This window comes from Pinus tabuliformis, chromosome Q (assembly GCF_031772625.1).
Source record: "Pinus tabuliformis cultivar Carrire ecotype Pingquan chromosome Q, CPIR1, whole genome shotgun sequence".
NCBI lineage: Eukaryota > Viridiplantae > Streptophyta > Pinopsida > Pinales > Pinaceae > Pinus > Pinus tabuliformis.
The window spans coordinates 1018208550-1018221612 of NC_142296.1; the positions used below are offsets into that span (position 1 = coordinate 1018208550).

At 35.7% G+C, this 13063-nt stretch overlaps 1 protein-coding gene across 1 annotated transcript; it reads left to right on the forward strand.

Moving 5' to 3' along the window:
* Positions 1 to 5390: 5390 nt before the first annotated feature.
* Positions 5391 to 8490, forward strand: LOC149222955 (cysteine-rich receptor-like protein kinase 25). The gene is made up of 8 exons (XM_089387732.1): positions 5391 to 5423; positions 5587 to 6361; positions 6478 to 6612; positions 6688 to 6827; positions 6938 to 7148; positions 7240 to 7474; positions 7597 to 7747; positions 7860 to 8490. The coding sequence occupies exons 1-8, from the start codon at positions 5391 to 5393 to the stop codon at positions 8097 to 8099; spliced, it is 1920 nt and encodes a 639-aa protein (XP_089243858.1). The 3' UTR covers positions 8100 to 8490.
* The last annotated feature ends 4573 nt before the right edge of the window (positions 8491 to 13063 follow it).

A 13063-nucleotide genomic window follows, 5' to 3' on the forward strand; every position in this document is an offset into this window, starting at 1 on the left:
CTATTCATCTGATTCCAGGAAGTGTTCCTCCAAACATCAGGCCGTACAGATATCCCTATGTCCAAAAAAGTGAAATTGAACGTATGGTTGCAGAAATGCTAGAGGCTGGTATAATTCAACCAAGTCAAAGTTCTTTCTCTGCTCCAGTAGTATTGGTGCACAAGAAGGATGGATCATGGCGCATGTGTCCGGATTATAGGGAGCTCAACAAGCTCACTATTAAAGATAAGTTCCCCATTCCTGTCATTGATGAATTACTGGATGAATTGCATGGATCAATTTACTTCACCAAGTTGGATCTTCGTTCGGGATATCATCAAATCAGAATGAAGATTGAAGACATTTCGAAAACGGCATTTAGAACTCATGAGGGTCATTATGAATTTTTGGTCATGCCTTTTGGCCTTACCAATGCACCTTCAACATTTCAAGGTTTGATGAATTCAATTTTCAAACCATTCCTTAGAAAATTTGTGTTAGTATTTTTTGATGATATACTAATCTACAGCAAGTCTTGGAAGGATCATGTTGAACATGTTGACAGGGTGCTACAACTATTGGAGGAGAAACAATTATATGCAAAAAGATCCAAATGTTTCTTTGGAGTCCAGGAGGTGGAATATTTGGGTCATATTGTATCTCATGAAGGAGTTAAGGTAGACCCTAGCAAAATTAAAGCCATTAAGGAATGGAAAATCCCCACATCCATAAAGCATCTGCGAGGATTTCTTGGTTTGACAGGGTATTATCGCAAGTTTGTTAAGAATTATGGGAGAATAGCAGCACCTCTAACAACATTATTGAAGAAAGATGCATTTTCATGGACTCCGGAAGCAACAAAGGCCTTTGAACATCTTAAAGAGGCAATGTGCCAAGCACCGGTCTTAGCTACACCGGACTTCACAAAAACCTTTATTGTGGAATGTGATGCTTCAGGAAATGGAATTGGTGTTGTTCTAATGCAAGATGAAAGACCCATTGCTTTTGAAAGTCGTCCAATCAAGGGAAAGTTTTTAAGAAAAGCTATTTATGAGAAGGAAATGTTGGCAATACTCCATGCACTTAAGAAATGGCGACCCTACCTAATGGGAAGACACTTCAAGGTAAAAACGGATCATGATAGCCTTAAATACTTTTTAGAACAAAGATTATCCTCTGAAGAGCAACAAAAGTGGGTCACAAAGATGTTGGGTTATGACTTTGAAATCATCTACAAAAAAGGGAAGCAAAATGTGGTGGCAGATGCACTCTCAAGAAAGGATGAGGATGTGGAAGCATTGTTGTGTGCCATTTCTATTATCCAACCAGATTGGATAAACGAAGCAAGGGAGGAATGGAAGAATGATGAAGAAGTGTGGGCACTTATTCGAAAGCTACAACAAGATTCCAGTACGTCTGATACATTTAGCTGGCAAAATGATTCGTTATGGTACAAAGATCGCTTATACCTCTGTAAGAATTCCCAGCTAAAACAAAAGATTCTTATGGAATTGCACACTTCTCCCTTAGGAGGGCACTCAGGATTTTTAAAAACTTACCACAGGGTTAAGAAGGAATTTTTTTGGGATGGCCTTAAATCAGATATTCAAAAGTTTGTGGCAGAATGTTTGGTTTGCCAAAAAAATAAAGTTGAAACAATTAAGACACAGGGTCTATTACAACCTTTATCCATTCCAAGCCAACGTTGGGAGGAGGTTTCAATGGATTTTATCACAGGTTTACCCAAGTCTGAGGGAAAGAGTGTCATCATGGTGGTAGTTGACAGACTTACCAAGTATGCACACTTTTGTGCATTATCACATCCATTTAAAGCCAGTACAGTTTCTACTGCATTTATGGAAACAATTCAAAAGCTACATGGAAACCCAAAGATTATTGTAAGTGACAGAGATCCCATTTTCACTGGAAATTTTTGGACAGAATTATTTTCTTGTCTTGGTACTCAGTTAGCTCATAGCTCATCTTATCATCCTCAATCTGATGGGCAAACTGAGATAGTAAACAAATGTTTGGAAGGATATCTTCGTTGCTTTGTATCTGATAAACAGACACAATGGGTCAAATGGTTGCCTCTGGCTGAATGGTGGTATAACACTTCCTTCCATACATCAACAAAAATGACCCCATTTATGGCACTTTATGGGTATCAACCACCATCCATCACATCATATTTAAGAGAAAATTCTAAGGTTCAGGCAGTGGAACATCACATCGAACATCAACAACAAGTCCTCCAACTCTTAAAGGATAACCTCGTGTTGGCACAAAATAGAATGAAACAACAGGCAGATCAACATCGCAGTGAAAGAAGTTTTGATGTAGGTGATTGGGTATTCCTACGGCTACAACCATATAAGCAAATGTCCCTAAAGCAAGCTAAGAAGGATAATAAATTATCACCAAAGTATTATGGTCCGTACAAGGTGTTGCAAAAGATTGGTACTATGGCATACAAATTGGAGCTTCCTGCAGCTTCTCGATTGCACCCAGTTTTCCATGTTTCATGTTTAAAGAAGGTTATAGGCGACAAGCTCCCAGTTCAAACAATATTGCCAAAACTTGACGAGGAAGGAAAAATTATATTGGAACCTGAAGCAGTCACAGAAACAAGAACTCGACAGCTACGAAATCGATCAATTTCAGAGTATCTTATCAAGTGGAAGAACTTATCCGTTGAAGATTCCACATGGGAGGATGAGAATTTTATGCAGAAGTATCCAGAACTACTCAAGCATTGAGGACAACACTTTTTTGAAGGAGAGGGGCATGTTGGGTCCCTATAATACTAGTGATTACCCCATTACTATTGTAGTTATACCCCTTATTTATATTGTTGTGCCCCTATTACCCCCTTGCTGTTATTTCTGTGCCCCATAGAATCCCTCTATTGTTATTTTTGTGGCTTTATATTATTATTGTTAGGTCGGCTGGATTATATTGTGACTCCTTAGACTCCTATATATAGAAAGGAGGTTTTGTCATTTGTATCATCCAAGAATTGTTCATTTATGTAATGTAAAGGAGGTTTCCCCCTCGAAGAGGCTGAATTCTAAGGCGTGGATCTCTCTTTTCTATATTTTTGTGAGCTGGTTTCATAACAGATTTATGGTCTTGTACGAGAGAGAGAGAAAGAGAGAGAGAGAGAGAGAGAGAGAGAGAGAGAGAGAGAGAGATTTCACTAGGGTTTATTTAATGTTGAGAGAGAGATAAGGATGAGGAGCTGACTCAAATGTGCCACAAAGAATGTTACAATGCATGAGAATAAATAGATGGGTATGTCTACATAGGGTGTCTCAACATGCACACTAAATGTTGGAGACATATATGGTGGGCTCACAACTACTCACGACTAGAGCTCACTATAATAGAGAAGAATATTTGTAGGAAAGGGATAGAGACATGTTTTTGAGCAAGAAGCATGGAGTTAGGGCCTTATCTATTTCCACTATGAGGCATAGGAACTAACCCACAATTGATTAATTTTCCATTAAATCAAACATTCATATATACAAGAGAAAGTGAGTATTTGCTTCACAATTCATGAGGGACTCTTGATCTTCATAAAAACTCTTCATTTCTTCAAGTTTTGTATTTTGTATAGTAGAAATATAATAATAACTCCAAAGAATTTTGTGTTTAACAACTTCAAAATTTAAAAAGCATCATATATCCATCCTCCTTTATATTTCTTCTTAAACTGTATCACAAAAATTTATCATTTGAATTTCACCTTCCTTGCACAATAATGTTGAAATAATTTACACATATTAAAACCTTCAATTGAAATGAAATTGATTTCAAATTCCTACCCTTCTTTGATAAGTAACTTGGTGACTCCAATTAAGTGAAATATTGTATTTATTTTACAACTCCACAAATATCTGTATAGGTATAAATGTTAATATTTATGGGAGAATAAGAAGAAAACCATGGAAGTTGCAATATTTACTTTGATAGAGGTTTTTATTTTGGAATAGGTCTTGTATTTTAATTTAATTACCAATAATTAATAAATGGATGGTAGGGATGGAATATCTATGGAATATTTTTAGTAGTAAAGGACTAAGATTTATCTCAAATGTAGTTATGTCATTTTTTGCTTCTCTACTTAATAAAAACAAAGTTACAATATTAAATTAAATTAAAATATATATAAATAATTTTACTGTGAAATTAGTTATGATTTTTTAGGCATGTGGTCAATTGATAAGCCATGGTATTTTCTCATAAAATCTTAACAAAAAGGTTAAGGATCTTCATGGTAAAGTGGTGGTGAATCTCCATGGCTAAAATTCTTGTGACATGTTTTTTAAAATGTATATATGTTTAATTCATGCACTAGCTCAACATCAGTAGGCATGGAAACACGTACCTCATCATATATATCACATTACCAAAATTGAAAACTATCATAAAAAATAGCTATATTATAACTTTATTTTCTATTATTATTATTATTATAAAAAAATAACATAAGAGTTAAATATATAGATACACACATTTAAAGAAACATTACTATAGAGATTCCACACTTGTAAATTTGTTTTCTTACATTATTATGGCTTACAAATATCACATGTCCAAAAAACCATAACTCTAATCATGTAACATGTGTACATATGACATTTTTTCTTAGTTAATCAATTTAATTAAAATGACAAAAGTGACACAACTATTTTTTAAATAAATCACAATCTTTAATATGTGACTACTAAGAATATTCTAATATATTTTTGGGAGGTTGAATCCCTACCATCCATTTATATTATTGATAATTAATTTAAAATTCTAGAAATATTATTCCAAAATATACATGTCTATGAACATAGTTAATAATAATAATAATAATAGTTTAAAATAAAGTTATAATTTACTTAATTTTTATGATTCTTTTAAATTTTGACAATATGAGATTTATATGAAGTGAGTGTTTTGATGTATATATTTTAAAGACTTAGTTGTTATATATTTTATATAAAAAAAATAAAAATCTATCTCATAAACATTACCTTACACCTTCATAAATTTAGTCTTTTTGTTTTTAAAGTTTAGTCATATCCAAAAATAATATCCAATTAGAACAGATAATTGAACAAATTCCTTAACAAAAAGTACTTTTGTAGAATTTAGACTTTTCTGATCCATATTAATTGTAAAGACATTTTCGGTAAAAATCTCATAAAATTAAATCTTGTCATGTGTTTCGATTCAACCAGACTTTTCTAGTGAAATTCTGTGGCGATGTACACGAAATGACATCGAAGACCTTATAGCCTGAGAGGTTATTAGTCGCCTGCCAATCATGTGTCATGGTTGAACGAAAGAGAGCGTTGACTGCAATGTCGCTTTGACCGTTGACTTCTTTGTAGGCATCGAATTTAAATTCCGCAATGGCCCGTGAAAGTTTATTTTTGGGAATGTCAGTATGCTCTCAGCGTTCCAATTCCTAGTTTAGGGTTTCTGTATTTGAAAGGCCGCCTACGTTTTCAGAGCAATTACATCGATTTTGCAACTCTTGTCAATCTGATGATCATGCGGAACTTCGATAAGTATAATTGTTTTTACTTTGCTAATTATTGTAAGCAGGCAACTATTCTCTTTCATTTGATTGCCTTATTATTCATGAGAAATTTTACTTCAGTTTTATCAGACTCCCGACAACTGGTTATATGCAATAACGCTACTAGGTACTCTAATGGAAGTGCATTTTCCTGCAACTGGAATAGTATGATGGAGTATCTAGTGAATGGTACACTTCAAGCAGGGTTCGAAACTGCTGCGTGTGGACAAAGTCCCAACCTGATCAATGGCCTCCTCCAGTGCACAGGTAACATATCTAAACAAGGCTGTTCAATCTGTTCACAGCAAGCAAACGATAGTGTTCTACAACTTTGCGGAAACGATATCGGTGGTCGAGTATGGATGGATAACTGCTACTTGCGATACGATAATCATAGTTTCTACAACCAGCTAGACATCACTCTGTATAAACATTGGGTGAACAGTAGCAATATTAGTAGTGCTGATATATATAGTTTTACGACCACTACTTCAAATCTCCTTTTAACCCTCTCTAATGAGGCCTACAATTTGGCAAACAAGGGATTCGCTCAAGGATCAGCTACATATTCTGTTAATGGCACCGTTTACGGTTTAGTTGAATGTTGGAGAGATTTATCCCTAGACAACTGCAGATCTTGTTTGCACACCGCAATTGAGGGCGTCCTCGGCGCTTATTCTATGACGCAAGGAGCTCAGGCACTGCTTGGAAGCTGCAGGGTCCGATATGAAATATACCCATTCTTTGACGACCGTACTGGAGGGAGTAGTGCTAGTCCACCACCACCCTCCGCCTCCTCCGGTCCAAACCCTCCCCCCTTTGCATTCAGCTTTATGATTTGTAGATTATACAATTTGATTGTAATTAAAAAAAAAATTATATAATAATATCAAGTATTCCATGATCTTATTCTACAGATGGTTCCTCTTCAAAAACATTACCCATAATAATGGGGATTGTGGGAGGCGTGCTTCTAGTGTTAATGGCCTGTTTGTTTGCAAAGTGGACGAAAATGAAATTATCTAGGCGAGGAACCCGTTTGCAGAATGAAGGTAGAATCTGGAGTTTTGGACTCTGTTTAGAAGGGTTAATTAAATTTGTATTAACCCTTTTTTGGGTGTACACAGAAACACATGAGAGTGATCCAGAATCGACGCAACTGAAGCAGACGCAAATTCTCTTCACCGTAGAAGATCTCATAGAAGCAACGGATAATTTTGATGAAAACAAGAAGCTTGGAGAGGGAGGGTTTGGTCCTGTATACAAGGTATGTATTTATCTATTATTGTTTTTAACCCATGAAATTGCATGACTTGACATCACATGAAGATGAAGAGGGGTTTTTCCCTAGGTTGTTAATGGGATTGATTCTTTCAGGGAATAACGAGAGACGGAATAGAAATAGCAGTGAAGAAGCTGTGTGTAAGGTCTCGACAGGGCAAACGAGAGTTTATGAATGAAGTGAACCTTGTGGCCAATGTTCAACACCGAAATCTTGTAAAGCTGCTTGGGTGTTGTGCCGAGGGACAAGAAAGGTTACTTGTCTACGAGTATTTGCCGAACAAGAGTCTTGACACCTTTCTGTTTGGTAGGTCACTTCGGATTTTTTGAATGGTTGAGAGCAAGATGGGATTGATTATTTAAGAGTTTCTAATTTGGTATTCTTGAAATACAAACAGATCCAGAGAAGAAGAGACATCTTGACTGGCAAAAGCGCTATAACATCATAATCGGAATAGCTCGTGGTCTTCTTTATCTTCACGAGGATTCGCAGTTGCGAATCATTCATAGAGACATTAAACCAAACAACATTTTGCTTGATGAGGGGTTGAATCCGAAGATAGCAGACTTTGGGTTAGCAAGGCTCTTTCCTGAAGACGAGACTCATATCCAAACAAAAGCTGCAGGAACGTAGTAAGAACATTTCCCTCTACCTTTCCCTTATGCAGTTTATCAGCAGTTAAGCATTTATGCAATAGTGTGATTGAGCCACAATCACCACACTTATTTGAGGAGTTTCTCATTGGATTATGTAGCGGTTATATCGCGCCAGAGTATGCAATGCGGGGGAGATTATCTGTAAAGGTAGATGTCTATAGTTTTGGAGTGCAAGTCCTTGAGATTGTGAGTGGAAGGAAAAACACTGACCTAAATTTTCCCGATGAAATGCAAACCTTATTAGAATGGGTAAGGTTTCAGTTCACAAATGCTTTTTTTGTATGAGCAACAGTGGTTGGAGAAAATGGAAATGTTAAGTGAGTATGACTTTGCAAGCTTGCCTTGGATGATTGTGATGCAGGCATGGAGACTATACAAACGAGGGTGTCTTCCAGATATGATAGATTCGACATTGGCGGAAACAATGAAGCAGGAGCAAGCTTTAAGATGCATTCAGGTTGCGCTTCTATGCACCCAAGCTGATGCAGGCCTCCGTCCAATCATGTCTAATGTTATATTGATGATCTCCAGCGCTACTGCAACATTAGCAAATCCGACAAAACCCGCATTTGTGAAAAGTAGTGACAGCTCCTATGAATAATCAACAGCCGGCAGCTCTAGCGGTGGGATTCAAACGTCACGGTCGTCTACCTCTACAGAGAATCATTTGGTTCCTCCCATAAATCATGTCATCATTTAGTGAATTGGACGCTAGGTAGGATTACTGGATAATAGTAATTTACTGGATGTGAAGTGGGTCCCAACTTCAAGGGATAATAGTAATTTACTAGATGTGAGAGAGGTACTTTGAACTTTGTTGTCTCTGCGGATATTTCCCTTACATCAAAGTCATAGCAGGCTGTCTTTGAAGATGTCGAGGCATCCATTGCTTATAAGCCATGGTCTGTTTAATCCCACACTCTAGTACAAATCTTGAATTAATTGGTGATCCATCGGAGCAGTTAAATGCCCACATAATCTACAACTCTCCGCTGGATCCATGAAATAACTCCAACGTTGATGGACGCCACACAACACTAAAAGCAAACACCAGTTCCATCGGAAGTGACTGATCGTGACATATGCAAGGAATGTTTTGTGTTTCCATTATAGCGTGATGTAGAGTATTAAAAAACCCTAGAAAGGAATGCTTTGCGTTTCCATTATAGCGTGGTGTAGAGTATTAAAAAACCCTGGAAAGGAATGTTTTGTGTTTCCATTAGAGCGTGCTGTGGAGTATTAAAAAACTGTGGAGACTTGGTTTGCAACATAGGGGTGGTGGTGGTTGTTATCATTAAACGGTGGTTGTTATTATTGATGGTTATCATGTGGAAAATTAAGTTTTAATTATAAAGTTTGAGTAGGTTTAATGATTAAGAGTATATGTTTATTTTTAAGAAGTTATAGAATCAATTCATAGATGGATAGAGTATTTAAGTCTTTAAAATCAAAAAACTTATTTTAGATGATAAATTATTTATTTTTCATGTTATTTCCAGAAAATATGAAATTCCATATGCTGATTTTGTTAAAAGTCACATGTGTAAAAGAAATGTTGTGTGTTTCTCCTATAGCATGATGTGGAGTCTTAGAAATATGGTGGATTTGTTAAAAGTTGTATGTGTAAAAGAAATGTTGCGTGTTTCCATTCTAGCATGATGTAGAGTATTAAAAAACCAAGGAATGTTTAAAATGGTTGTTATTGAATCTAGATGTGGAAAAACAAGTTTTCATTGTAAAGGTTGAGTAGGTTTAATGGTTAAGAGCATATGTTTCTTTTTAAGAGGTTATAAGTTGTATGTTTCTATTATAGCATGATGTAGAGTATTAAAAAATCACGAAATGGTTGTCGATAAATCTAGATGTGGAAAAGAAAGTTTTAATTATAAAGTTTGAGTAGGTCTAATGGTTAAGAGCATATGTTTCTTTTTAAGAGGTTATATGTTGTATGTTTCCAGTATAGCATGATGTAGAGTATTAAAAAAACACGAAATGTTTACAATGGTTGTTAAACCTAGATGTGGAAAAGCAACTTTTAATTGTAAAGTTTGATTAGGTTAAATGGTTAAGAGCATATATTTTTTTTAGAGGTTATAGATTCAAATTTAGAGAGGGGTAAAGTATGCATGCCTTTATAGTTAAATTTACTCATTTATCATGCTATGAGTAAAATTTATGAAATCCATATCCTAGTTTTATTAAAAGTCATGTGTGTAAGTTGATATAAAATTAAATTGTTCTAAGTAAAGAAAAACCTAAAATATTGATGTTTTGAAGTGTTAAACAACAAAGTTATTATTTTAGTATTAATATATTAAATATTGACTATGTTAATTCCAACATGATGCTAAAGTTTTTATAAAATCGGGTTGTTAGAAGTAAAGAAAAACCTAAAATGTTAATTTTTTGAAGTGTTAAACAACAAAGTTATTCCTTGCATATTAATGTATTAAACATTGACTATGTTGCCTCCAACAGGATGCTGCTCAAATTTTGTCTAGGTCTTCCTCTATGTGTAGTTAGAGGTCATCATTAATGGCCTCCACTTGAAATTGTTGATATTAGTGTGGAGAATTGCTTGTTTATTTGTAGGAGGTGTATGTGTCTAATTGCATGCCCTCTCTTTTTGTTGTTAAACTTGTTGAATTATTTTGTGTTAAGGTCAGTTGCTACCAAAGCTTTGGGACAATAAATTGGGATACCATCAAGTCGAGCTAAGAAAGAGGCCCCAATAAGTTTGGTGGAAAGATTACTTTAGAAGGCTAAATGCCAAATTGGTTCAACAAAACATACTTATGGGGCATGAGGATTTATGCTATTCAATCGAGTTAATATGTATCAATGCAATGTCATTCTAAGGAAATTGGTGAGACACCACATCATCATTAAACAATGAATGGTCATGGTGTTTCCATATCTGGAAGAGCACTTCAAATCTAAAAATAATTCAGGCGACCTTAACACCTGGTAACTCATCAATGAAAATTACCGAACAAGGTAGTTTTCCAAGGTAGTGAGGTTGAAATGAACTACTAACAAAACTCCTACCCATGCTTGAGCTTTCCTAGCAAGTGAATAAAATCAGAACATGCTTCAAGGTTTCAATGTGGCCCCAATGCAAACACCATGGGCATCAAACCCCTAGGTAATTTGGTCTTCCATTAATAGGTCCCCACACCACCAATCAATAGCAAAAGAATACCACTTTATGTTTAATAGGTTATAGATACTTTTTAAGATAAATGGCCCAAATGTTTGATTTGAATTCAATGCCAAATTTTATTAAGATGGCCTTCAAGGAAAGGCTTGGGACATGGTCACTTGTATCCTGTGGTTGGAATTAGCTTACGAATATTGTGGCCTTGCTCCATTTCTATTTGTGGCTTTACATGCAAGGGTATGGGAGACCAAGATTAAATTGAAGGTAGTATGGGATAAGAGAATGACTGTGATTCCTAATAATCATTGGGGCAATTACATGAATGATATATCACCACAATATTAAATTATCAACTAGGGACTCGTAATCACTAGAGCTGATAAACTATATGTACCGATAACATAAAAGTTCCTATGTCTCATGAGTATAGCCTAGATAAAAAACATTCAAAACCAATACTAACTTCCTCACACAATTTGAAAGAAAAACTCAGAAATAAAATCTTAATAAGCATGTAATCTAATGGTTCTTGCTAGGATAACAAGTTTGTCCATTTACAAGCTCATGAAATGAAAAGATGGATTCAACTTTATTTTCCTATAGTAGCTGATTTCAATTAACTTAGTACAATCAAGCATTAAAGCAAACATTCCTAATCTAAATAGTTCTAAAGGAAGCCATACATTCTTGTACAGGAAATTTTAAATATGACAAGAGTCTTCACATAACAACACATGTAGGTGAATGGTGAGATCTTTGTTCTTAACTCTTCCTGTTCTCTAAAATAGAAATCAATACTTAAACCTACAACCTGAGAAATAAGTTTGCATTCATAAAACCAATGTGTTATCACTCAGAAAAATAGATTACTTGCATATGATCAAAACTAGAATCATATCAAACACTCTGAAATTGAATTATAATACTAAATCACTCTCACACATAAACCAAACTAAATTCACACTAACTATAATAAAAACTTGCCTTGATGGCTTTGGTGGGCCCTTGTTGAGCTACCAAGGAAAGCTGGAAGAATTTATAGAACAAAGAATCTACTAACACATTGAATTCATCAATTGTTGCTCATATTATTGATTTCAAAAGAAAAGATTACAGAATCAAGTCTCCAGCATAACAATAAAGTTAAAAATTTGTCTCCAACTAGCTGCAACTGTTTGTCTCACTCTGTCTTACTCACTGTCTCTCTCTTACTAGCTAACTCCTATCATCTACGGGTCTTCTCTTATAGAACAATGCTCATTACATTCAATGTTAATAGATGTGATCAAATCATTACAAAAATATGCAGTTCGTTTTGTTTTACATATTCAACTCCATCCTCATGACACACAGTGCATCATTGATGAAGCATATCCTTGATTTTCCATCAAAAGTAATGCGTTGACCATCAGTTGATCCAGACTTAAACATGAATGCAAAAAATTACAGAGATAACCATAAACACAGATATGCAGCTGAAAGAATACTTCATTTAATTAATGTAAAATACAGAAATATGCTTACAAATAGTTATGGAAATAAACCAGCTAGGGCGATGGTAGCATATCTTTGAGAAGAGATGTGGTGGCTACATGCCTCTGAACTGTGTTACAATGAGGCTCGAAGGCCTATTTATTGTTGAGAAACAATGGAAAACCCTTAACATTCCAAAACCTAACCCTAGAAGATGAAACACCAAACTGTGGGCCCCGTTTGTGTAAATTGGTACATCAACTTCCCGGGGTCATAACTTTGGCATATGATCTCCGTTTGATGTGTACAATAGCTCGTTAGAAAGATATATCCAAGCACTACCACTTTGGCAAGGGAAACATCAGTCCTTAGACCCATGTTGCCCCCAGATTTCCGAGAAAACGTCGTTTAGGGCCTCAAAACAGCTTTGGAAGTTCGGGACCCATAAAACTGCTAAAAATAGTAAGTTGTGCTACAATTAAGGAAACTGAAAATTTTGAGAGAAACAATGGTGGGGGTCCAGATGGACTTGGCAAGTGGCCACCAAGATCCACATGGATTATTCCTACCCCCCTTAGGAAGCAATGGTCCCCATTGCGTTGAGTTCCTCCATGAGATGAGGAAACTTTTGTTGAACTTGGTCCCTCGTGAGCCACTTGCCTTGGTGAAGGAGTTGGCCTACTTTGACAACTCGATACAGTTGGATATTCTGTTGGCGAGTGTTCTTGATCTGTGTGTCCATGATCCGATCAGTTGTAGCTTATTCCATGCAATCTAGATTTAATTCTGTGGGTGTGAGTTGTTCTGCAATGTCAGATGTGTCTAACAATGGTGGAAAGTATGGCTAAAGGAGGTCCACATTGAACACTAGGTGAAGGCCAAGGAATGGGGGAATGCCGAGCTCAAATGCATTGTCTCCCATAGCCTTAGTA

Bases quoted from the DNA above. Each gene is read 5' to 3' on its own strand.
- LOC149222955 (XM_089387732.1), top strand. From the start codon at position 5,391: ATGGCCCGTGAAAGTTTATTTTTGGGAATGTCA. The intron at 5,424-5,586 runs GTATGCTCTCAG...TATTGTAAGCAG, and splicing joins GTTTATTTTTGGGAATGTCA to GCAACTATTCTCTTTCATTT. The intron at 6,362-6,477 runs GTCCAAACCCTC...CTTATTCTACAG, and splicing joins ACCACCCTCCGCCTCCTCCG to ATGGTTCCTCTTCAAAAACA.